General features: G+C 35.5%; 2 protein-coding genes across 7 annotated transcripts in view; both read right to left on the bottom strand.

Moving 5' to 3' along the window:
* Window positions 1–6441: 6441 nt before the first annotated feature.
* On the bottom strand, window positions 6442–20637 carry LOC130996699 (uncharacterized). 6 transcript variants are annotated; one of them, XM_057921999.1, is made up of 19 exons: window positions 19454–20637; window positions 19302–19357; window positions 17066–17558; window positions 16810–16901; window positions 16319–16483; window positions 15797–16190; window positions 14629–14747; window positions 14473–14545; window positions 14182–14399; window positions 14025–14069; window positions 13520–13562; window positions 12686–12877; window positions 11758–11858; window positions 11519–11600; window positions 10140–10289; window positions 8429–8557; window positions 7529–7699; window positions 6991–7050; window positions 6442–6918 (listed from the first exon to the last, which is right to left on the bottom strand). In XM_057921999.1, the coding sequence occupies exons 2-19, from the start codon at window positions 19340–19342 to the stop codon at window positions 6814–6816; spliced, it is 2673 nt and encodes an 890-aa protein (XP_057777982.1). In that variant the 5' UTR covers window positions 19343–19357; window positions 19454–20637; the 3' UTR covers window positions 6442–6813. The 6 variants fall into 6 exon arrangements, with proteins under 6 accessions (XP_057777982.1, XP_057777984.1, XP_057777983.1 ...); XM_057922001.1 differs by having other exon boundaries at window positions 11519–11597; window positions 19454–19524; XM_057922000.1 differs by having other exon boundaries at window positions 11519–11597; window positions 19302–19479.
* Window positions 20638–21987: 1350 nt separating this feature from the next.
* Window positions 21988–27555, bottom strand: part of LOC130996698 (uncharacterized) — an 83077-nt gene continuing 77509 nt past the window's right edge. Inside the window, exons 2-3 of the transcript XR_009092743.1 lie at window positions 22789–22851; window positions 21988–22312 (exon numbers count right to left, since the gene is read on the bottom strand). The gene's annotated coding sequence lies outside the window, so the exon portion shown is untranslated. The remainder of the gene's footprint in view (window positions 22313–22788; window positions 22852–27555) is intronic.

The following is a 27555-nucleotide window of genomic DNA, read 5'->3' as shown; positions in this document are numbered from 1 at the left end:
GTGAGTCCATTTTATCAAATGGCTGGAAGGATATGAGGGGAAGAAGCTTAATCAACTTCTTGATCAATAATCCTGAAGGCACTATTTTTCTCAAGTCTGTTGATGCTTCAAACGTTGTGGAATATGCCAGCATGTTGTTCGAGCTCCTCAATGGGATTGTAGAAAAAGTTGGAGACGAATTGGTGTAAATTGTGGTAGACAATGCGAGCAACTACAAGGCTGCCGGCAAGCTTTTGATGCAAAAAAGAAAGCATATGTACTGGACGCCATGTACTGCTCATTGCATAGATTCGATGCTTGAGAAAATTGACGATCTACCTCAACACAAGAATGCACTGTTGAAGGCAAGGAAAGTGAGCAATTTTATCTATAATCATGGTTTTTTTCTGGCATTGATGAGAAAATTCACGAACAGAGAGTTGATTCGTCCAGCGGTTACTATATTTCCCACGACATTCCTTACTTTGAAAAGTATGCTTTAGGCAAAGCAACCTTTGGAAGCTAAGTTCACCTCTACAGAATGGGCTCGTCCAGCGGTTACTATATTTCCCACGACATTCCTTACTTTGAAAAGTATGCTTTAGGCAAAGCAACCTTTGGAAGCTAAGTTCACCTCTACAGAATGGGCTAACAGTGCATGCATGGGCAAGCAAAAGTGAAGGTAAGGCGATAAAAAAGATCATCCTAAATGACAATACTTTTTGGCCCAGTGTTGTATATGCTCTTACCACTACAAGACAATTGGTAAAGGTGTTGAGAATGGTGGACGATGAGTAAATGCTGACAATGAGATTCATATATGTTGGCGATGGATGAAGCAAAAGAGCAGATTGCAAAAAGTTTGGAAAATGAGATTGGAAAGTACAAAGAAATTTGGGAGGTCATTAATGACAAGTGGGAACATCAATTGCATCGTGACATACATGCTGCAGCTCACTTCCTAAATCCTATATTCCAATATGCAGATAATTTCTCAAATCATATTGAAATTAAGAAGGGGTTGTTGTCTTGCATGGAGAAACTAATTCCCTCAACAAACCTATCAAAAACCGATATGCAATGGGATGCGTTTCGAGGGAAACAATTACTTTTTGGGAGAAAGTAATCATTGAAGACTTACTCGATAAGAACACCTGATAAGACCTAAGAAGTTGATAGTTTATTAATTATTTTGAATTGATTAAGAACTGAATTGATAGTTTATTAATTATTTGTTTGTTTGCTTCAATAACTGCAAAATAGTGGATTCAATTCAAAGATGAAACTCCAGAGTTTCAAAGTTTTGCTGTGAAAATATTGAGTCTAATATGTTCGGCATCAGCTTGCGAGCATAACTGGAGCATGTTCAATCAGGTATTAAACTTTTACTTTAACAATTTAATTTAGATTTAGATTTAAGTTTTGATAATTACTTATATTAGTATGCATAATTTTATAGGTGCACACAAAGAGAAAGAATAAATTACTCACTACGAGGCTGAATTCCTTAGTTTACGTCATGTACAATAAGAAGTTGAGAGACCGACATTGGAAAAAGCAGGTTTCGGGTGATGTAGACCCCTTGAAAGTAGAGCATTTGTCCTCTGATGATGAATGGTATGTAGACAACAATGAGACTCAAGGTAATGAGTCGAGTGGCAATGTCTATACAGGTAATACCACACCTATGAGTGATGGAGAATTCGAAGACCTTCTTGATAATGTGCCGCAAATTGAGGGAACTTTAAGTCGTAGGCTTCATGGCCGTGGAAGTAACAAAAGAAAAAAGAGCATAAGTAACAAAGGTAAACTTTTATGTTTAATATCATATACTCCCTCCGTCCACTAATTGTTGGCCTAGGAGGCAAAACACGGGTTTTAAGAAAAAGTGTATTTTTATTAGTTGAGTGGAGAAAATGACCCACAATTTACTAAAGTCAATGCAATCAGGCCACAATTTATTAAAGTGACCAACAATTTTGATTAAAATATGAATATAAACTTACCCAAAATAGATAGGACATAAATTGGTGGACGAACCAAAAAGGCAAGTAGGCCAACAATTAGTGGACGGAGGGAGTATTTATTATTTAATTTATAACATTACATATGTTCACACTTCACATTGTAATTTAGGTAAATGTCGTATGAATTTGCTTGATGAGGAAGATGATGCATGAGAGGATGAGGACGATAAGGAGGAGCAGGAATGGGAGGATGATGGCGATGATGAGTAGATCACTATGATGCTTAAGTATTTAGGACTTTAAGTGGGGTTAAACTTAAGACTTAAGAATTAAGATGACCATAGTGCTTGAATTTGAACATTTTATAACTTCATTGTGATGTTTTTCTAATTTCTAAGTTATTAAGTTAATGTTTGGTTAATTATCTATTGTTTAATTTGCTTTATTTTGATTTTATAATGTTTTTGATTTTTTTTAAGTCCGAGGCTTACGCCTCGAGGCTTACGACTTACCTTTTAGAGACAAAACGCCTCATGTACACCTCTGTTTTAACAACCTTGTTTATACTACATTACATATTTGGGGTATTTCAGTCTTTTTCTTCAATTCACATACATTGCATGCGCTCGTGAGTGCGATGTGATGAAACAAAAAACAACACACTCAATAAAGCAATAAATGACTCGAAGATTTACGTGGTTCGATCGTTAGATCTACATCCACGGGTGAGTTTTTGAGGTTTTCACTATAATTGGAGAGTTTACATTTTACATGTGGAGAAGTGAATTGAGATGGCTAACTTGTGTGTAAAAAATGATAGAGCCCTATTTATATGCTATTAAGTGATCTGGGCTCATTTCTCCTTTAAGGCCTATTTATCTAAATAATTGGGCCGAAGCCCTTATTACATGAGTCTTGAGCTTGGAGCTGAGTCGTTGAGCTGCCAAGATAATTCCTGATTGATAAGGTCAGCCATGTCAAGTCAGTGCTACACAAAATATTAGAAATAATAATAATATAAAAGAAAGATTTTACCCATGTTAATTGCATAGCATTGATGCAGATTTTACTCCTCATCATGATGATTGCACATAATAAGATAAATTCTTATGATAATCAACATATTTGTCCTCTTATGACATGGTTGTATTCTGGTAGCAAGGTTGTTCTCTATTATCAAGGCTATTCAACCTAAAAACGCGGATTTTCTGGACTCTTTTTGCAGCTGTGAGGCATGCTCATATAGATTATCTATATCTCTTTCATCCCTGTCAATGATTTAGCCTTGTCGATGGTTCAGCCCTATCGACCTCCTTATATCCTACGACATTGCATACATGTTATTCTGTTAAATCCCTGATTCAATATGCGCATATTTCCTTTAATCACATAGCCTTATACAAGACAACACTGGCATCCGAACTCTTCATCATTGAGCTTTGTGGATATTTTTAGTGGTTTAGTTGATAGGAAATTAAGTGATATTTTATGAAATTTTTGGGAGTTCATAGTTGTTTGAACTGTATAAATTCTTTGGACATTGGAATATTTTCAAAGTTTGGACGGTCTCTCCAATCAACTTTTTTTTAGTATTAGATTGACTAAGTTAGGAAGAGAATAATAAAAACAAAAATTATTAGAGACTGAGTTTGTACTTTCCTCTTATGATGCGGTACTAGGTTCGCTTGGTTTTCAAGTACTAACAATAGGATAATTCTATTTATAGTACTCCCTCCGTCCACGAATTAAAGCCTACTGGCACTTAATTTTTGTCCCCCATGAAGCCTATTGTGCTTTATGTACTTTTTACTCTTCTTCTTCCTATACAACCTTGCCAGGACCCCCTACAAAATTTATCATTTTTAATTCTATATTTATTACACTTTATCACTAGTGGACCCACCACACAACACCTTTAACACTTTAGTCAACTACTTTATCAGCTTTAGTCAGCTACCCTTATATTTCATCTACAAACACCTTTTTTAAGCTTTCTTAGTCTCTGTGCCCACCACCAAACGGGGCTTTAATTCGTGGACGGAGGGAGTATCTGTTTTACTCAGTATAGCCTCAATCTAAAATAATAATAATAAGTAATTATGAACTTACTATTTAATCCTATAGCCCATAGCCCCCAAATTTAGAAATCTATTTTTGCATACGTTTTGAATCGTCTTCCTCACTAAGATATGAGATCGTGTCTTTGGACACCTTTTCTCATTCTCTTTTTGTTGTGTTCAAATTTATGCCCAGAGACTTAGGCAAGGATGCCTCTGATTAATACATTCAAATGCTTTTAAAAACATTCAAATGGTACAAGCTCTCTGATTAATACTCCCTCTGTCCATAAAAAATAATCTCTTTTTGTCATTTTGAGATGTCCACAAAAAATAGTCAATTTCTACTTTTGAAAACTATTTATCATATGGTGAGCTCTACTCTCCACTCATAATACAATTAATTATCACTATAAATACTATTTTGTCCCACTTCAAGTGTCCTGTTTCTTTTTTACACGGTAATTTAGAAAAATGTTAATTAAATTATTAAGTAGTGTAGTGTAGAGTTGAAAAGGCGATGTGGGCCCCAAAGATTCTCACTAATTGAGATTAACTTTTTCCATGAATGGAAACATGACATTTGAAGTGGTACAACCCAAAAAAAAAAAAATAAGACACTTGAAATGGGACGGCGGGAGTATTTTTTAGTTGAGATCATTTCTCTATTCACAATACAATCACTATTTTTTATTAAAACCTGTGTAATCCTTTATTATGACTATTTTTTGTGGACAGAGAGAATATTAGGTTAAACTACATTTATTAACTGTATCTGTCATAATCAAAATCACGAGAAGACAAAGAAGAAATTAAAAAGAAAAATGATAGTAGAAGACTGACGCCAATTGGCCAACATTTCCAATTGAAATAGCAGTAAGAAAAAGAAAAGCATTCCAAGAAATATATTTTTAAAGGTTGGCTTATATGATAAGACATGTTAGTATTCGTTTTAACTTCTTGTATTTTTTTCAATAACTATGCTTGTTCAGAAGATTATTCCCCCATCTTAATAATTACTCCTTTCGTTCCATTACAAATGTTCCATTATTTTTGCGTAACTTTAGATTCGAAGAAAGCTGGGTGTTGTTCCGGTTGGAGACACTCGGCACGCTGACTTATTGAAACAAGTGGATAAATAATCGCAAACAATTGTGGCAAATGTTCCATTATTTTTCAGAAGTGCGGAGATTAAAGAAGATAGCGCTTTTGAAATAGCCATTTTAAGAAGGAAACACAATATCTGGCTACTAATTGAAAAAACATAAAATACAGCCATTTTAACATTTTAAGACTGTTTTGCCCTTAATTAGGGCGGACTGAATTATGGTTTGCGCGCGGGTTAGGCACATATGACACTATTAGTGCCTATAGTGCCATGCACGAATGGTACTAGTGACCATAAGAGAGAGTAGTATATGACACTAGTGGCACTAATATGGCCATAAGTACCATTTGTGCAACACTACATAAGAAAGAGTATATGGCCCTAATGGCACTAATATAGCTATAAGTACCATTCGTGTAGCACCCTAAATAGATAATTTAAACCCTAAGGGTACGTTCTCTTTGATTGTAAATTTATCATTGGAAAATGAAGGATAAACAAAATTTCACTCTTTAAAATGGTGTGATAATATTATCACTCCTTTGTAGTGTAAATGAGGAATGAGTAAAGGTCAAGTAGGATATGTGGGAAAAGAAAGGAAGGATTTAAAGAGTGAAATTTTGTTTATCCTTCTTTTTCCCATGATAAATTTACAACCAAAGAGAACGCACCATAAATGGAGAATATAAACCGTAAATGATAATGTAAACCCTAAATAGAAGTGTTCAAAATGATCATATAAGACAAGACAATGTATCAACACAAGTATATGACACTAACATGGTCATAGTACCATTCGTGCATGGCACTATTGGACAAGTGTACCAATTTACTTGATTTTTTTGTTTCTTTTTCTATTGGTACTTTTGGCACTAATAGTGCCATGTGTGCCACACAAACCCGAATCCGGTTCGCCCTAATTAAGGGCAAAACAATCCTACAATGTAAAAAACAGCTGGATTTTGTGTTTTTCAACTAGTGGCCAAATATTGTGTTTCCTTTTTCAAAATAGTCACGCGAGTATATTGTTTCATTAGAGAATGTGCAATTAATAGATAAAGTGAATTGATGAAAATTGGTTAAATATATTATTTTAAAAGTAAATATAGAGATAATATGGTGGGTAGACCCATTAAATTTCTTTAATTATTTGCCAGAAAAGAAATAAGACATCTCATTATAAAAAATGAGACATCAGAAGGACAAACTTTGCTCATTTTGGATTCAAGAAATTCTTTTTCGTGCAAACTAGAAATTTCTTTTAATATAATACTATAAATAAGCTGAAAATTTCACTTAAAATTAAATTGAAACGATAAAATCCAAAACATAATATAACTAACATAATATACCATAAAACTAACCGAAAGTTGACACGAACCAATATACTAGCCATTTCGCCCTTGAGTTTCTTGCATATATGCATATACCTAGCATCTAATATTATATTTATAGATGCCATGTTACAAACATGCTATATAGGGAGAGTGCAAAATTAATTTACAAGATTTCCATACAACACAGTACAACTAGCGATGCCTCAGTTTTCAAACATCCAATATTCAGACAGTTGTTGAAACGGAAATCATCTATAAGGACACATAATATGGTCCTTGCTTGCCTGGAGTAGCACGCAGTGAGCAATGGGATTTGCGATATAATGTTGATTCTGCAGCATCGAAGGAGAAGATCTATGTTGAGATTATTCCTCGGAACTTTCGTTCACACCTACTTCACCTTCCATTTCTTTTACTTTCTGCAGCTGCCTCAAGAGATCTAACCTCTCAGGTCCATATGTTGAAGGTATCTGCAGGCGACAAAACAACTCGTGTCAGGCTGTGTTTCATCAATCAAAGAGTCGGTGTTCATTTATACATACCAATGATGGCACGTAGCGTTGAATTGCAGCCAACATAGCAGCATGACCAACTGCAGTAACCTGCACCATATATATCACGTGTTATCATCAGTAAATGGAAGAGATGTTGCAGGGATGTCGAATCTAAGGCTGTCGAGAATAATATGCAGCAAAATCTTTTTATCCAACAAATGTACAAAATTGAACAAATGTGATGTGGGGAAGAACTGAGAGTCCCCCAATCTCCTTGCACCTAAAAACACTGTGAATCTGCTGGTACATGATACCAACCTTCATGTTTCAGATTTTCTGATTGGTCATGAACACTTCTAAATGTCAAATCATATTCATAACAACGAGCACAAGACTAGAAAAGAAATGATAAATATATATCTTGAGCACAGATGCAGTAATAAAGATGTAAAATAGCAAGTGACTACATAAATTATTGGCATAGTAACTTCTCATAGATAAATAAAGCTAAATCATGAATCACTTTGACTTCTCAAGTGGCTGACTCCAAAACTAATTAGTAGAGGAAAATCTCCCCATCGCTTACAGGAATGAGCATCAGAACACCGATTGGAATTACTGATGCCAAATCCGTCAATGTTCTTCGAAGAGCCTGTTTTTCTTTTTCCGTTAATTCATCCCCTATTAGCACCCTCCTAAGCAGTCCCAGAGCAGCAGCAGTGTCAATTGCAAGAAGCTGAGTTCCTTGCAAGACATCCTGCTCATAAACATAACAGATTTTGAGAAACTAAAAGTTTAACAAGAAGAATGGATGAAAAATTATCAGTTCATGTAGAATAAGAAGAGGGGATTTTAAATTGTCCATTATTATAAGAGATCTCTGGCTCATCCAGTAATATACAAGACTCGGGATGCCAGGATTCTATAGCATTTTCGAAATTCAGTTAGTATTGTTTGAAGATAATATTGAGGTGCATATGGTCACACAAAATCAATTGACTAGTGATAAACAAAAGTTAGCACTACAAAGACCGCATAACAAGTAGCTAGATTCAGAAGTATAATGAAGATCCAACTATATTACCTCCTCCAGATTTTAGATCATAAGAACCTTACTACTCTTCTGACAAGGATTTTGTCTCAAGAATCTGGAAGTAGCAATCCTTGTAATTTTATCTTTAGTCATTTATAAAAAAAATAAAGTGCATCACAAAATTAATAAGTAACAAATGCAGCAAACTCCAACACAGTTCTTTTAGTGCCGTAGAAATAAGCTACCCGTCAGATTTGCTCAGATCAAAATACAACCCATTTTTTAACTCAAAAGACCCAAGTACAACCCTTCTTTTGGTCAACCTCATACAATGGGGCACATATTGTCCGCAGAATGACACTTCAGCTCATATTTAACTATAAATATGGAAATAAGCAACAAAATACATGGCAAAGTATAACTGTCGGATACAGAGGAGTGAGATATTCAAACCGTGCTTGTTTCTTTCAGCTTATCCAGAGATTTCTCAATAAGACCATCTTTCTTCTCAATGTGCACCAACTTGGTGAATTTATCATCATTGCCATAAGAAGACAAATCACCTTTCACCTGAATTTCATCCTGCATAAGCATTATATCAATCTTATAAGAAATGAAAAGGGGTTGAAAAAAAGAAAAGAAAAAAGTAGTAACTTAATTCCTATGAGCAGTAAAAATATTCAACTACAAACATCCAGAAATAAAATAAGGTATGCACAGCGAAGTACTTTCTGATGATTGAGTTAATTAGCTCCCCTCTACTGTACAAAAATTTCTGGAGTTTAGGCCACTCGGACAAGAAAGAAAATGCAGGCATATAGAATATACTAGGGTATCATCAAACCATGTCGGACAACTTAATGATTAAAACAAATAGAGCTTTTGTTCATTCTCTTTTTAAGTATTTCATGAGTCAAAATTGTACTACTAGAAATGGATTGAAAGATACTACAATCCCATTTCAATAGTAGGATTAACAATGATGTAAGAGAGATTGAGGAATGAGGATGTAACAATTTTGCTGAGTCCTACATATTGACAGCAGGCAATGAAGCACATAAAAAACAAGTAGAATATAAGGGGTTCATAAAATTAGATGAAGTCAAGTGGATGTAATCAGCCACCGCCACGCGTTCCGCGTGCATAAACCCTCTAAGGACGCTGGTCACCATCACCCGAAGACGTTACAAGCAATGATCGGTGATGAGAAAGATGACCCTTGTGAAGAGATGGAGCAAACCGAGCAATGGATGCCTATGGGAAAGGGTCACGAGCTGACGTAATTCGAGGTGGATGTCCAAGGCCAGTTTCCCTACTTCAGCCTTGTGGACAAGGCTGTTTCGGAGGTTGGGACAGTTGATAGAGCACAACCTTGGAGTGTTTTCTTAGTGGGCATCGTGCAGTAGCCCAGTATTAATTATTTGAGTATTTCTTATTCAATTATTTTGAGTTAGTTAATTAATATTGAGTCAGTGAATAAAGCTCAATCTGCATGGGCCTAGGATTAGGGTTCGTTAGAGTCTTTATATATATTATTCTCTGTTATTAGGGGATAATCATTATGAGATTGGCATTTTTGCCTGGCTTCTTTAGAGGAGCGTAGCATTTATTCTATTTTCTTCGTTGTTCTCTGCCCTGACTCTATCAACAGAAGTAGCCTTCAGCTTCAACTTAGTGGTGATGATTGACAAGTGAAATGGTCATATAATTTTACACAAGTCTCACTCCTTATCTTGCAATCTAAAGTTTGTTGAAAAATTGAGTGCCCAAGAAATGGAGCAGAAGGAGGGCAGATTAATCACCCACAATATAGCACTATAAAACTTTCACGAGAAGAATAATCTTATATTTAGTTTGGCGCACATGGACATAATTTAACAAATTGACAAAATCAGCATGTCTTAGGAGTCCTCAAAAGCAGAATCAAAACTAACCATACAGTGTCCATGATTACATGCAAGCAAAGTCATGCACAAGATTATTTTTCAAAAACATGCAAACTTCAAATAAAAAGGCACTCTCACTGTAAGTTATCAGTAGCATCAAAGAAAGGGGCTTATGTAAACAACTGAAAGGAAAAAGTACAGCTTGTGAAAGAGACCTATATTTCTAATTCTAACATAAAAAGGCTAATAATTCTCAGAGAGGACTGTAAAAATTGTACCTCTTCAAATTCAAAGCGGTTGGCACTTTTTTGTACTCGTTTCTCAAGTTCCATCAGTTCACTCCTTAAATTTTCAAATCGCTGGATTTCACTTGACTCTGAATCAGTTGCTTCTTCACGTGCAGTTTCTTGTTCAGAAAACATATCATTCTGCAAAAATGAAAATGTATGAACTATCAAATTATAGATATATTTAAGTTCTTGACAAACTTAAATTAGCACACAGAAAACACGATGTCAACGAAGTTCAGAAAACAGAAAGTCAACAGTATCTGAGGCTACATGCGCTGGTCAATATGAAATATATAGTTGAAACTTAAGGTGCGTTTGCTTTGAGGTATGAGGAAGGGATAAGCTCCATTTACCATCTTATACATCATTTGATTTGACGTAATAAAAATTTGGGCAGGCCGTATAAAATTTTGGGCAGCACCTTATAAAGAGTGGGATAAATATATTATCATTCAAAATAAACAAGACAAAAAATGCAGCCCCACTTTAAGTGATAAATTTACCTCATTATATTATCCCTTTATTTAGAGGGATAAGAAAAAGCAAACACACCCTTACTGTAATAACAATAATAGTTAAACCATCCTAAGATGTTTCAAGAGCTTATAAGTTGTCAAAGTGTTTGGATGATTGAGCTTATAAGCTAGAGTTAGAGTTGTGTGTTAGAGAGAGAAAATCCTAGTAGAGAGAGAAAATTGAAGAAACTGAGTTGGAAGTGTAACTGACGAAAATAACAAACCATAATAGGGTTATTTTGTTGCTTATAAGATTATGAAAGAATAAGTTCAGGTTGAAAGAATTTATATTTTTACAGCTTATAAGCTATTTAGGAGTTTATTTTGCCAAACACTACTTAAGAGCTTATAAACTCCTAAAAAACTTGTAAGCTATTTTAAGGAGCTTATAAGCTCAACAAACACCCTCATTGTTAGTTCTACCATCCTCTTATCCCATTTAGTAAGCATGCAATCAGGAGAGTGTGTATATATGTAACAGAATACTTTTTCTGGCTACTAAAGGCTAAAAAGTAGATGACAGAAGCCATGGGGAACAACAGAAGTATTCATGGCAAATACCAAAAGGTAAATTAAGACTTAGGAGATGCCAAATGATTAGAGTACAATAGTGCTTTATCCAGAATGGATGATCAAGTTGTGTCAAGAAGTTTAGGCATCTCTACCATATGCTGCTCCTATTGCATGCTAACAGAGGCATTTGGTAGATAGTTCGTGAGTTTATGCACCCAGTATTATAAACAATAATCTTGAAACTCAAAACTTAATGGTTCAACAGACAAAACAAAAGGCAGCAAGTAACCAAGTAAGTGAAAAGGCAATCATTAAGTTCTTCTATCAATCAGGGCATACACTGTCACTGGCAGTTGAAGATCCCAGACCAGATAATTTGCTAGGGCGGCCTATTAAGAAACCCCATAATCCACCAGAACTGCTAACTCAAGTGGAGGGCAAGGAAAAAAGGAGCCCGAAAAAAAAACATTAATCAGCATAAAAGAACACCATTAGATCAGCAACAAATCTAGATCAGTAAATGAAAATTGAGGATTGAATATAAAATACGAGGTGTAATATCATCTAAAATTCTGTACCCGCTACGCTTATCTATCTTCTTAAGAGAACTTTCACCAACTTTCCCTCCGGAATAATATGTCTGCTCACCAACTGGAGTTCTAGAACCACCGACATCTCCCTTTAAATTAGAAAGAAGCCAGGGAAATAAATTTGGGGCCTGATCTTGTTGAGTATAACAAATAGAGCATGGCATAACATAATTCACATTTTATTGCATTTGTATCACTAGTTTGTTAAACAAGCGAGCCAAGATCTCAACATAGTGTGCAATGATAATTTTAAAGAGAAAACAACGGTTTAGCAATGATCTTTTTCAATTGAATCACTTGAGAAAATCAAAATAATCAGTTTCAAGAAATGTAGCTTTAAAATAAGTAAAAATCAGGAAGACTTTTTATGTTAAAAATTATGACCGGACAAGAAAGAAGACAAGCCCACAAAAACACATGAATAAGGATATAAAATTACATCCGCTACAGAAGTTCCATAAGTAGACTAGACCCTACAATAAATGTCACACTACAGAGGCAAGTTTGTTATATTCTGCCAAAGTGAGCTACTGGTCAAATGATGGTCTCTAACGTGTGAGCAAGTCAAAGACTAGGAAACAGTAAACAACCATAAGAAACGCTCATGCACATACACATGTCAGTGAGAGCATTTTCAGATCTGAAACATTTTTCAGTCCATGTCCCTAAAAGTCATGTTAGTATGCAAAAACAACAATAAAACAAGAAATGAGACATGTAAAGAAGCATGATGTTGTGAAGTTGAAATAGAATAATATGTACTCACAAAGCAAAAGGATGACAATAAAGACTGTGGTACTTAGAGAGAAAATAGAATGCAATCACATTTTACACATTCCACATGTTGAAGGCATTTAGCTGCAAATTTCACCAAAAAATTAAAGGTCATTCCATGGTTCAGGAAGTTTCAGCAAACCTGCTGAATACAAGCAGCCTTAGCTCTGAAAGAAGCCTCAAGAAATTCAGCCTCTTTCTTCAGTCTCCGTATCCTTTCAAGGTCTGAACAGGCAGCTTTTAAATGCTCCTTACCAGAATTAGATCTTGATACATGTAGCTCCTGAAGCAATTCTTCGAGCCGTAAAAGGGAAACTTCAACATTCTCCAATTCCTAACAGAACATATACATTCAGTACATTTTAGATATAATCTTCTAGCACGAGATAGTTAGTATGGACTGATCAATTTTTTGATCAATAAGCTGTGCATGCCCATTAGAGTAATGGCTACCTTGCAGACTTCCCTTACATTAATTTCAATTTTACAAATGATAAACAAAACTTAGCACAATCATTCTCAACTACAGAGCTTCACATTCAGCAAGATATTCTGGTATGTAATACATGCGGACGGACGTCAGAACACTTAATGATTCTCTTTCACTAACATCATGTGTTAGCCATCTAAAATATTATCATCTTCGACGATTAACTTCTCCAACAAAGTACTCCCTCCGTCCCACTCCAAATGTCCCATTTTCTATTTTGGGTTGTCCCACTCCAAATGTCTCATTTCCTTTATTGGCAACACACTCTCTATACTCAATATTTAAACAAGTTCCATCAACTCGCTTTATCTACTTTATACCCACTTTATCTACTTTATACATATTTCTTAATCTCCGTGCCCAAAAGAAAGGAGACATTTGGAGCGGGACGGAGGGAGTAAAATGTAAAAGTTCAATTGTCAGTGCTTACAACAAAGTTACTCGTAATATATAAACAGTCAATCAATTTAGTATAATACTAAATACCTTATCAAATGATTGTGACTCTTTATCAACTGGTGAATGAGACCTGTCATCAAATGTGGTCATCAACTCAACTGTTTGCATCAAGAGTTTATAATTTACAATCTTGAGATTCATGCAAATGACATCTTTTGAGGAAAATAACAAGCTGATCATAAATAATAACACGGAGAATATTCATGTCTCATCATTCCACGATCACACTAGACTCTAGAGCAAGTCAAACATCCTCGCCTTGATAATGTGCATTTCCAGGTAAAGTATACAAATAATTCCTGTGAAAAAATCATGTCAAAGGCATTTAAATAAGCATATCCATTTAGATTGCTGTACCAAAGCATCATTTACTCTGATCTCAAACATTTGTCAATCAGCAAACTTGCAAAACTATTATATTAAGAAAAATAAAGCAACAGAACTTCTCCAATTTGTATTGCACAAGCATACACACACATATAGACAAAATAGAATGCGGGAGGACAAAATGAGGCTCCCTCCTTCAACTTACCTTTGGATTCCTAGCTCTTCCATGCATGTCTTCAATTTTTCGTGACTGAAACAAGTAAAGGAAACAACTGCAATGTTAATGATAGTGATTTGAGATTAAAATAATAGCTGCTGCCAAATTCAGCATATTGACTTTGGAAGTTCTAATAGTTGAATACCCTTTAGAAAGAAATTTAGCTGCCTTCACATTAGACGGATTCTCCAACCATTTACTGTACTTAATAAAGCTCTCTATCCAGTAAGAGCACACATCTAATACCAGGGGAATAGCTTCAGCATTGGGGGGGCCTTCTACATGCTTGTGTCCGAACGTGCGTTTGGAATTACTGCTGTAGCCTGGATAAAAAGGAAGCCAATCCAGCTCTTCACACACAACCTGTTACAACAAACTTCTTAGTTTCTTCAAAAACATAGTTTCTTCTTAACATTGATTTATTCTTCAGGCTAACCTCCACATACAGTTGATAAGAACTAATTGCTGAAAGCTGAGGATAATATAGCACACTGCCCCCAATTAGATGCCTGCTTTGAGAAGATAGTAAGGCACAGAAAAAGCCAAAAGTGAAAAGAATAAGGCGAATGCATCTTTAATTTAGAGTTTGCACCTTATTAATCCTTGAAGTGGATCATCCATGGTTTCAAAGCCATTGTTGAACAGAAGTGACTGTGTGCTTCTTCCAAGAGCAATGAAGAACCCAAATATGGCCAAATCCCTCTCCAAAACCTCCAGTACAACAGAAAAATGAAGGAAAAAAATCAATACTTGAACAACAAAGGCAAGAATAAGATCCAATAACTTCGATATTCTGCAAATAATTTTTTTTTTAAAATAGCCAAAAGGCATATAACTCCTTAAATTGTCATAGTTGTGACATATAAACTACAGAGCGAATTGCCTTAATAATACATTCTTGTTATGATACTTAAACCACCGAGTAAATTGCCTTCCAGACAACTGAGCAAGGGGGCAAATGGGCAACGATCCAAAGTAAAGAAGGACAAAAAGAAAAGTAAGAGAAGACTCCTGATGATTGAAACACCCATCTCCTAGCATCTCAATCCATTCTACCACCTTCCAAATGCCCTAATACTGAGCACCTATGTAGAACTTCATGTTATTTGAAATTGCAAAAAAAAAAAAAAGTTGAAAATCCTGTGATACAGAAATAAAAAAAATAAAGATCTGAACTGCATAGAAAATGCATTTGTTGTGAAGACAAGATGGTCAATGTATGATGGGTACAAAACTTGCAAGAAAACAATCCCCAAACCAAGGATCCTCTCAGCCTCACCAGGATTCTTGCTGATTAAAATATTTGTTTCCATGGGCTTTTCGCAAAGTCGTTCTAGTAGGAAAGGTGGAAATTTATTTATTTGCTTACATGTAATATTGAATAACCTAGTCACGTGGCACCATATGATATAAACAAACTTCTATAATCTCCCTCAGGGAGATATCACTGATTCCTAAAATGCACATTATTAAAAAATGCTGACACCTAAACCTCAAACTTATTTAATTATTTGTTTATTATTACAATCAACAACATGCTTCATACATTACAACCATTTATTTATTTTCTATTGCAATCATTTACATGCCTCATACATTACAAGAAATCACTCATAAGATAAGCAAAAGTTAAAAAATAATAATAACAATAATTACAGATTTGCCTTTCCTTTTTGTTATTGTTTACATGTCACACATATTTCTAGAAATCAGTGATCGGAACAAAACAAAACTACAAACATAAATTCTTCTAGGCTGACCTCAATACTTTCAGAGGTTGTGAGTCTTGACCATATTTTCTCCCGATCAATGGCTCGCTGCAGCTGTCTTTGTACTAGACCCACCCAAAACGTAATCTCTTCAGCACCCAATTCATTTTGCATCCTACATGCAGAAGCTCGAGGACCAAAATGGACGAGAAATTCCCTACGCAGCCCAATTTCCTTTATCGAGTGGTAAGCTTGGCGAACAGGAACAAATTCAACCATCATGTCCATCAGTCTACCAGTTATGTCAGGAATAATGGAAAAGAATTGAGCACAAGAAACTTTTGTGGGTCCAAGTTTCATGATGGCTGCAATGCAACTAAGAGCTAGCATGAGAAGAGATATGTCACTTGAACTGCCTGAAACTGAGTTCATGCCTTTTCTGAACCTGTAAAATATAAAAATCCAGTGGGAAGTAGATTCATCTCGCAGATAAAAACCATTGGTAATCCACATCAATTGGCATGTTAATATCACCATATGGTGTAGCACATGAGAAATGAGGTAATTACATACACTGCAGTTGCTGGGGCAAAACGCTGCTCTTTCTCAAAATAATTCACAAAGCTGGTCACTGCAGCTGGGATTTGCTCAGACCAAAACCAGTCATAAGCTCCAGGCTGTTTCGCCAACAACTTATCCCTGATTACACTCTCTAAAGGAGAAGATTGCTTCGACAGGCTGCACTAATACAATAAAATAAGTTTTATAGGAGTTCCAAATAAACCAGAAACTCACAATGACACGCCAACCTCAGGGAGAACTAGAATTATCAAGACAAACCACATAACAGAAGCTTGAAGAATACTACAATGCCAAATTCTTTTGACCTCACATACACAACAAGTCCGACCCATGATAAACAACATGAAAGAGCAATCCACCGAGTTAAATAAAGAAACATAAAGGGAAATCAAACTCAAGGACCTTTCATACTCTTCCTAGATTTAAATCAGACAATTGTTATAAATAATTTAAAAGCTACATAATTGAAATGGCATATGCACCTTCTCTGCACAAATACATTGATATCTCTGTCTCTTCCATCCCCTCGAGATGAAATCTCACTCGCTGCTTGCAGAAGAGAGAATACAGATGCCTGAAAAAAATCAAAAACCTTTAGACAAATAGGAAGCTAAGAAGGAGAAAATAACAAACAAACTTAATCCCCACCACACAATCAAGACAAATAGTGCAACCACAATTATTTGTCTATTTCCCTAAGGTTGACCCAGCAAGTTTATATCTAAATATAACGCTAACCTGATAAGCAAGTTCTTTAACCCAAACATTTTTGTCCACTCCAAGCCAGGCAGTAGAGAACCACGATATCTTCGACAAAGAGCTTTGTTCTTTAATGGCCAACTCAAACACCCTTGCAGCATCATGCAGTAACTGTACCAAGCCAGTATTGTAGTCTTCATCTTGCAGAGACTGATTCAATTTATACCTTATTTCTTCCATATCACTGTTGGTTCTTGACTGAGAACTTCCATTGACTGTCACACCATCATCAGCAGAAGCCAAAGGCCGGAGACGATCTAGCCTCCTCAATTTGCAAAGGATGATGGATTGCTTTTGTGAATCTGAGAACCTGTAGCTAACACTAAGTTTACCATTTTCTAAATCGGATATTCTTACACGGCCTTTCTTCCTTGTATAATAATCATTAAATATCAGATGATCAAGGCCAATGATTTTTCTGCTAAAGAAATAGGCTTTGATTGGTTTAACTGGAGACCGTGGAGTTGAAGAGCTGCAAATGAAAGTAAAAGGATGAGCAAACAATCACAAATCACACAATTACACAAAAAACTTTACAAACAATAATTCTATAGCAATTGAGCGACCACAAGCCCAATGTCATTGTTACCAACAAAAAAGACATGCCTCTGAAGCCTATTTAACTCATAGCTAACAGTGAGCGACCACAGGCCCAATGTCATTATCAAGCAAGTTCCACCATCATCATTTCAAGTTACTTTTCATAGGACCAATTAGAGACTGATTATAACAATTTACCAGTTTTCATCCAGATCAGATCCATTTGGCAGAGTACTCTGCCACCTTATTCATAACAGTTACTTACAAGTCACCAGATAATCTCAAAGCAACAGAAACCATTACTTAGGAATTGAACAGCCCAACAATCACAGATCAGAAGCGCAATGAGAAACTCAGTAAACTTGAAACAGGCCTTCTCAACAATAAATTACTATGTAGATTCATGTAATTGAGTTTTATATAGAAGCATTATGTTTTAATTTGCTACATATTAGGAAAAAAGGGGAAGTAGTATACAAGTGTTCCGAGGAATAGAATCATTGTATCTAAATGGATTTTGAATGGATATAAAGACCTCATGTGTTCATCACCAGAGGAAATTTGGTTTGAGGCAAAGTGGTTTTTCATTCTAAAAAAATGAGGGTGAAGAGCATATAAAACATAATAGGACTCAACATAGTACTATCAGACAGACATCTGTCTATTGTTTTCTACCAATAGCCAAAAAGGAACATAAAATAACAAAATGGTTTGTATGTCCTGCTATCCTAAAGCACGCTTCACTATGAAAAGATCCATTTCAACCTGCTTTATATTTGTTTCAGCCATCACCAAAGACAACTGCATCTGTGTCTTCAAAGTGGGCAATGACCAGAAGTACGAAAACATATCCATCTTTTCCTTAAACGTAAGTGCCTAAGTGGCGATGTCCATCAACAGTACTTTCCAGTTTTAATTTCTGATTATATATTTATGCTGTGCATTTGTCTTTGTACTGTTTTTGGAGACTCCGAGATTTTAAGTTTAGCTACTATTTATTGGATTTATGACACAAAAGATTTATGGGAATATTTGTCTGGAAGCTGCAACCAAATCTCTACCGTGCTCTGCACCATATAGAAGCCTGAAGTAACCACACGATAATTCTGAAGTGCCAAGTTCATTTATATGCATTTCAAAATAGTCTGATTCTTGTTAACTATCTTCTTAATGTATATTTCTTTGCAAATAAAGAACACACATATCAACCACTACATTGGCTCTTTTGACTTAAGGCCCTACAGAATAAAATGTTGTTATTAATGACATCATTCCACGGAATTAAATCTACAACAAGAGCACCAAACTTTCCCGAGCTCAACTAAAACAAACGAAACTCTCAGAAAAATACTAAATCCAAAAATAAAATCAAAGTTTAAATAAAAAGAGAAGCAACTCCGTGTACTGATACATCCTGATTGCATTCCAGTTCAGCATAAACTATGGAAAAAACTCACTACAATTTCATCATTAAATATAGCTCAAAATAGCTGCAAAAGAAGTAGCCTACTTTATCAGAAGCTAGATATACAATACCATCATCGGAAAATCAAAATCCAACGCAAATTACACAGAATTCTGGAGAGAAAAAAATAACAAAAAGAACAGGAAACAAAAACACAAGCAGCAGCCGAGCCAAAAAAAATGCAAAAAAAGGAGTAAAAATAAAAAATACCTAGAGGAGACGAGGCTATGGTTGCGCGCGTGGAAAGACATAACAGGATTGAGCAGCTGAAATTTAGAGTCGTAGTGGAATTAACGGCTGTGGAAGAACACAAATAGTTGGAAATTTGGAGAATATTATTTTTGGGGTTAGGAAATAATTACCGTTGCTGATGTGGCCTAAAGAGATCCCCCACCCTCTATCCGTAGACGTGGGGAACCAATTCATCACATATAAAAGTGGGTCGGGGCCGTAAAGAATTTGGACTGCGTTGTGGGCTCGATCCATCATATAAACCGGGCCAGATGATATTGGGCCTGCCCCCACTTAGAGGGTGTTTGGCTGGACTTATAAGCTCCTCAAAGGGTCATTCTAAACATAGCCCCCATTTTACTCATCATAACCCCTTAATAAAAAAAAATAATAAAAATATTAATAAATATACTATTATACCCCAATAGCTTTCAATTTAAATTAATTATCTTTTCGTTTAATTTTTTTGGTCGACATTAACAGACCATTATAATGCATTTTTCATTCTGCAAATTCATCTGAACGATTTCAAAATTTTGGATAAGCACATAAATTATTACAATTAAAATCAAACACTTTGAAACATGATTAATTAGGAATATCACCATAATTTTGATAAAAACATGCGAATTGTTGAAGCAATTGTGAGGGGTAATGACGACTATTAAGGAGAATTTGAGAAAGGGTCTCAATTCACGTCATTGCAGAAGAATTATACTATCTCAAAAGGAAGCCTTATTCGCACGAGGTGATGGTGTTTGTGAAACTATTGCTTCGAAAAAAGCAACGAAAGTTAATATGAAGATTAAGAGGCTGGAAACAAGATAATAAGAAAAAGAGGAAAAGATGAACATAACAATCAACCACAGAGCAAATTCCTTGTCTATTCATTTTCTCCAATTCTGAAATGTGATGCATCTTGTAAATTTACATTTGATTGGTAACTTGGTTGATGAAGGGAGAGAAAAAATTTGGTGATTTTTTCTTCCGTAAAGCTATCATGTTTCTGGGTATTTGCACTAAATGGGGCTACAGAGATGAAAATAGGGACAATATTGTAATTTTATTAATATTTTTATTTTTATTTTTAAATAGGGGACTATAAAGAGTAATGTGGGGGGGCTTATAAGTTGTTTAGGAGCTTATAAGCTCCTTCAAAGTGTTTGGCAAAATAAGTTCTTAAACAGCTTATAAGCTCCAAATTTAAGCTCCAAGAGCTTATAAGCTCCCAAAAAAATAAGTTCCTCTATCCCAACTTATTTTTTTATAATCTCATATGCAACAATTATTTTATAAATATTTTTCAACTATAATTTATTATTTTCATCATATATCATTCAAGTTCATTTCTCTTCGATTTTCTCTCTCTAGAAAAAAAATTCCCTCTCTATCTTATAAGCTCAATTATCCAAACACTTTAACAACTTATAATCTCTTAAAAATTACATCTTATAAGCTCTTGAAACATCTTATAAGCTCCAAGAGCTTATAAGCTCTTTAAAATAAGTTTGCAAAAAAAAAAAAAAAAAAAGAGTTAGTTATAACGAGAACTACAATTTTTTTAAGAAAATAAGGGACGTTTGCTTTACATGATTAATGAGATGCATTATTGAGTATTTTTATCCTTAGTAAGATTTTTCTAGTCTCACTTTTTTAATGAAGTTTGAGTTAAGCAAAATTAGCTCAAGCGATAGATATAATCAAGGACCTTAGGATATTATAAAGCTTCAATCCATGTAAGTAAGTAAATAAATGATTAGTCTTACTATTTTTACCTATCAAGGTTAATCTTAAAAAATAAATGTCGCCTAAACGTATAAAGTTACTACATTCCGTAATAACTTAACTACTACATTCTGTAAAAACTTAACTACATTCTGAAAAAATGAAATTTTTACCTCTCATGAAATTCGAACTCATTTACTACATTCATTTACCAAGCAAATGCACTCACAATAATTAAGGATTTTTATTTGAACCATTTCCTATGCTAAAAATCCTTAACTATGATATATATGTTTCTGAAACTTTCCTAATTATTAGTATAAAATTCTGGACAAAATTAAATATCCTTGCTATCAAATGTGGTTTAAGATGTAGCATATGGATCAATAATGGAGTTTTTACATTTTTTGTTTTAATCTTAGAAAGCCAGGGTATTTGGGGAAAGTGTGTAGAAGTTTACACTAATGAAGGGGTTTAAGAGTTTTGGTTTCTTCTTATGAGAGTTTAGACTATTTATTAATGTTTTAATGATGCGCAATATCCATTGAGGATGATGAAAATTAATAGTTGTCCACCCAACATTATTTCAATAAAATAGTCAATTTTAACTATTTTGGGCGGAATTACCCATGCTCTTCTCTCTTGTACGTACAAAAAAACACAGTCTCTTTTGTTTTTCTTTGTTCTCACACTCTCTCAAATCCTAGTTGCTCCACCGTGCCTCGTCCAGTCTGAAGCCTTACTTCTTCCCGCCATGCAGTCGAGCTGTTATCTCTCTCTCTCTCTCTCTCTCCAATGAGCTGCTCTTTATCCCATTTCCCTCTCTATATCTTACTTTCTTCGTGTGACGGCCCAACTTATCTAGGGGCCAGCCACGCTGAACTTGGGGTGATTATCAAGATTATTTAACGGAAGTAAATAACTTAACTACTTTGGTTGAAAACCTTGGTTAATTAGCGGAATTAATGAACCTATTCTTTAATCGTTCTGCTCAAAGGAAACCCGACTTGACATGAAGTATGAGGACTCCGGTCAAGTCCGGAGAGTTCGTTATCACGGTGTCCGAGTGCCTGAAAGCAACTCAATTGTTCAGTTGTTTAGGGAAAGCAGTAAACAAGTTCATAATTGCCACGTAGGGCATAACCAACAAAATGAAATGTTCGGTGATCGAGGTTATGGGAAATAAATTTCATCGGAAAACCTTATTGGCAGCTCCAGACCACCACCACCACCACCTAGCCTCCACTGTGCCCGACTCCATTAACCTGAAAGGATTTAAAACTTTGGGCTGAGTACTAATGCACTCAGTGAAGTTAATGCCCCTTTTTCTTTAAACTGGTTTTAAAGAACTGTGATACTTGGTGAAATTCATGCATGTAAGAAAATATAGCAATCCTTGAAAAACAATCACTATAAATTATGAAATACTTGTGAGTCGTAGCTCCTTTAACCTTTGCGCGCCTTTCTGGTTTGATGTTACCTTTCTTGGTGCTAAGTATGGGAGACCCGGCCGAATCAATCCCATACCTAGACTTCTTACTGGTGTACATCACCCTGGCCCCCATCGAGGACAGAGCCGATCGTTTGGGGATGACCCCGTTTATTCTGTGGGGACAACCCCGTTTGCTCTTTGTAACAACCAAACAAAATATTTGCATGCACATTCACAATTTAAAACATATTTGCTTGTATGAAAAGAGAGGGCTTACTAACCCAATATACTTTTGCAAATATAACCCACCTGATCTTCAGTGTGGAAGAAAGAGGTGATCTTAAGCTGTGGCACCGTCCTGCGGACCAATTCCTACAAGACGAATTCTTAACACTTAGCACATATCATGGATTGAAGGAATATTAAATTGAATTAATACTCGATTGCCCGATGATCGTTTCTTGGATTATTATTAATTCATCATACAACGATTAATTCCTAACATGCTCCTATGAATTTAACAGCTGCACTTAGGTGTTAGGAAATACTTACTTGATAATTGGATGCACAGATGATTGATGATCGCGTCGAATGATTCAGACTCCAGCTCTGATCTTCTCGACTGTATCCCGCTCAATTCCCAACGTTGGATGGACAACGAGCTATGAGAACTCCCAAGACAGAAAAGCCAATCACGTTCTGCGCCCCCTCTCTGCTCTCAAAACCCTAATTTTGATCAGTGTATTTTCCTGAGAGCTGACAGCTGTATTTAATAATACAGAAAGAAGAGTGGGGCGCCAGTTTTAGGGTGTAGGCGTTTTTCTGCCCTACTTGGGCTAGGAGACATTGGGCCAGCCCAGGGACCAGATACAAGGAATAAAGATGGGCCTCAAATAAATTAATTTATCTATGGTCAGCCCAGACCATAATTAATTTATAAATATCAGTTCATTCCACTAGAGAACCGATACTGACTTACCCCTTTATTGCCGGTGATGAGTCGGGGCTTGTATTTAGACTTATTAAATCTCCGTATTTAAAATGTCCGACATCCATTAATTAATTAGAGCTCTGACAGCTTAAATTAATTAATCTCTTAATAATTCCTTAAGCAGTACCACTCAATCTTTATTATTATTACGCCTGAACTTAATCAACCTGCAGGGTTTAGCGTAATAAACCTTATTGAGATCCTTAAGGGGATGTCATTATCCTATACCGGATACGGGTACTAATACAGATAATCAAATATCATATATTAACCGCTATCACCCAAGATACAGAGTACTCGAGTTAGTATTTAACTCTCGCCCATAGTAAGTCAAAGTGATATACGAATTAACATATATATCTGAATACTTATTAGTATTAAGATTTATGAGTCACCGAGATCTTGATTCTTCACTTAAGTCAGATAGAAGAATACATCTCAACTGTTGGTCCTATCAATACGTAATGACGTACCAATATAGACAAGTAGCCAAGACAAACTACTTCCATCTATACTGCAGCCTAAACCAATAACTTGTCCTAGAGTTATTTTGGCTGTGATCATATTATATCTCTTAAGGTTATTCCAATTATACGGTCTTCTGTGATCTACAACACACCATATAATCTACTTATACAGAGATAAAGAACATACATATGCAATCATGAACACAATCAGATAGGAGATAAGAATAGTGAATAACAGGAATCATTGTATACAAGCATAAAGTTCTTGCTTTCAGTATACAAATCCAACATGGATAACAAAAATCATTGTCTACTTAGGGTCTCTAGGTCAACCTATTCCCGGACTTACAACGCATAATCGAACTAGGGATTATGCATGTTACATACATTACCTTATCTTGATGCCTTATCTAGGTTAACTCACTCATTTCCATGAAAACTTTGCACAAAACATGTCCCAAACTTGTCATGCACATATACTTAATCTTTCATGAAACATCCTTTAAAATCAACTTTCATACTTTGAAAATAATTCAACAACTTGAGCTCTTAAGGGGCTGTTTTGCAACAGACACCAAATCTGCCTCGGATCTCTAAACGAGGCTCAAAAGGACATTCTGGAAACTAAAAATTTCAAGGATCATTCTTCAATTTGAATTGAATGAAACGGAGTATAAACGAGCAAGATATGCCCTCTCAAAGATGGGTATTTAACAAGCAAAAATCTAGAAATTTCAGATTTCCAGATTAGAACCAAGTCAGTGGGTTTTCTTTAAAAATTCATATCTCACTTTACAAAACTCCAGTGGAAACCCAAAGGTCTATCCGAAAACTAGGGAGAGAGTGTAACACTCTCCAGTTGGATTTACCCCAAAAAGATTCATGGTTTAGGAGATATTAACATCTAAAGTTAAATGCACAAAAAGAGTTCAAGTTCAGCAGATTCAAAATTTAAATCAGAAAACCACTTTAGGCTTCACCAAAAATTCTAAAAATGAACAAATAAGTTTGCAACATTCCAGCGAATATTCAGTATAGAAAAATAGGATTGAGAATTAAAGATTTAAGTTAGCCTTTGCCACCTCAAAGTCGTAGGTTTGTAAAACCTACTGGATAGTACAAGGAATAAGAACTAGATTCAAGAATTTATACCGGTTGTTTCCCTTACTCAAAAATGGTGAGGTCAATGTCAAGAGAAAGATACGGGAGTCTAGAGTGACATATGAAAGTTTCAAAGGTTTTCACTTATTGAAACTTGACTTATGGCCTCCCAAAGATTATTTACCAGAGAAATGATTCCAGACGGGCAGTGATGTTTAAATAAATCATAAATAAATCATAAGAGCTTCAAAAATTCTAAAATTTTACCATAGTATAGAAAACATATGAAATATGATACACAATTGATTCCAGATTCGCTGCCTTACCTCATACACGGTTTTTCACCCAATAAACTCTACCAAAATAAGCATCCAAAATCATAAAACATATCCTCAAATAATATATCACACATATGTGTAAAAATCCATGGTCACAAAGCATTTTCAGTTGAGAAAATCAAAGAAAACTCACCCTCGAAGCACAGCCTTCACTCTAACTTTACGCCCTAGTTTTTCCACGCTCTTCCTTACTTTGATACTTCTCTTGGGACTTCAAGGGCTTATATGGAGTGTGATAATGGTGGGAGAAAAGTTGTGGAAGTGGGGGAAGGGAGGAGGGACGAAATCGAGAGGAGATGGATGGGGAGTGAGGCTTTTACTCTTCTATATGAGGCTAAAGATTGTGTAAGGAGTTGTATCAGCCAAATGACTTAAGTGGAGGGAGGGGAGAACGAAAATGGGGCCTAGGGGAGGGTAGGATGGCTGCCACCAATGCATGGGTGCATTGGTTGTGAGGCTCTTGCACTTCCCATGCATTTTGGTAGTTCCCAATGCATGTAATGATCACCTTTGTCCCATTTTGAATTAAAAAAGGTGGCTGATGTATAAGTGGATTTTGGGGCTGAAGTGGGCTGCATTTGGGCTCTAAAATAAGGCATTAAAATTGGCCCAAGTCTCTCTAAAAATCGACCCACCCTTGGCCCTCTATACGGGCCCGTACGCTCAACCCCGAACTAAAAACAAACTCGTATTGGAAATAAATATGCACTTTGCTTTTCATACTTTGAAATAAAAATAAATATACATATATATAAATATTTATTTAAATCAACATCACATGGAAAAATAAAATAATCATCTTCTTATTTTCCGTTTTTCTTAAGAGAAAACCTAGGCATCAAGACTCATTAAATCATCGCAAGGATAATTATTTTTAACCGGGAATTAGGGACCTATCATATCCTAATAATATCAATAGGACCATAAGAAACCTAGGATCGAAAATCTGGGGTATTACACTTCGCCGAGCTACTCTCTCTCTCTCTCTATCTCTGACGATTTCTTTTATGATATTCTTCATCGGCACCGTCAACATCATCTTCTACAAAATCCAATGAAATATGAGTACTATAAGTTCCATGAATTTCATGAATTCTTGGTCTACAAGAGTTACAAGATGAAAATCCAGATCTATGAAGATCTAGAAAGAATTTGTACCATTTATGCCAAAATTTGTCATGTCATCCAGAGAAATGAATGTTACGCACCCACGTGCATCATCCATTCTTGGAACGGTAGAGATCAGTTGGATGGTACAAAATTTGTTATTTCACACCATTCGTTCGAAGTGTACCAACGAATACACTTTGGGGGTGTGCCGAAACCAATCTCCAGACTTCTCGATATTATGTGCCCAGAACTAGGATTCATCGGTGCAACCAATGGTATCAATTTCAAGTAATTGTAGATTTAGTCATATAGTTATATTTGTTAGATTTCGTTTTATTTTTTTGTTATTTTGTGAGATTTGTACTTGTATTTGAAGTAAAAATAAGAAGATCAATAAAATGTTGTGACACCCAGGGCAGAAGTAAAGAGTGATCGCTGGTGCACAAGGCACGAACAAAGAGCGGCTCCTATAAGTGCTTCGAAGCGGAGGGGTACATGAACGAACCGAAACACACCTAAAAGAGAGGGATTATGAGAATATGCAGGTATGGGACTGCATATTCGAAGAGAGCTTAAATAATTTGATAGGTGCTACTCATACTAACAAGATGCATCTTCTTTTCTAGTGACCACGTGGGAGAAACTCCAAGGTTAAGCATGCGAGTGAAGACAAAACACGCTAGAAAAGACTCGTGTTAGTATGTGGGGACAGCCGCCAAGTCTAGAGCCGGGCTATTACAAATCTTGTTTCAAATTTATGTTATTTTGTTTTATTTATTTTATTTTATTTTATAAATTACATAAGTAAATAAAGAAATTCAAAGACCGCGCGATGAAGGACTCGAACCTAAAACCTTAGGCCTTGGGCATTAAATTTCGTGTTATTTTCTATTGATTAGTATTATTTGTCCTAAGATATGTCGCGACACCTATTTTGAAAGAATTGTACGAATATGTCATTTTGTATCATTCGTCCTAATAGATGTCGCTGACGGTGTCTTTTCTGATACTCGTCGTCGTCACCATCATCATCCTCTTCTGCAAAAGCCTATGAAATATGAGTTCTATA

Source organism: Salvia miltiorrhiza, chromosome 8, assembly GCF_028751815.1.
Source record: "Salvia miltiorrhiza cultivar Shanhuang (shh) chromosome 8, IMPLAD_Smil_shh, whole genome shotgun sequence".
Lineage (NCBI taxonomy): Eukaryota > Viridiplantae > Streptophyta > Magnoliopsida > Lamiales > Lamiaceae > Salvia > Salvia miltiorrhiza.
This window is presented reverse-complemented; position numbering and strand designations above follow the sequence as displayed.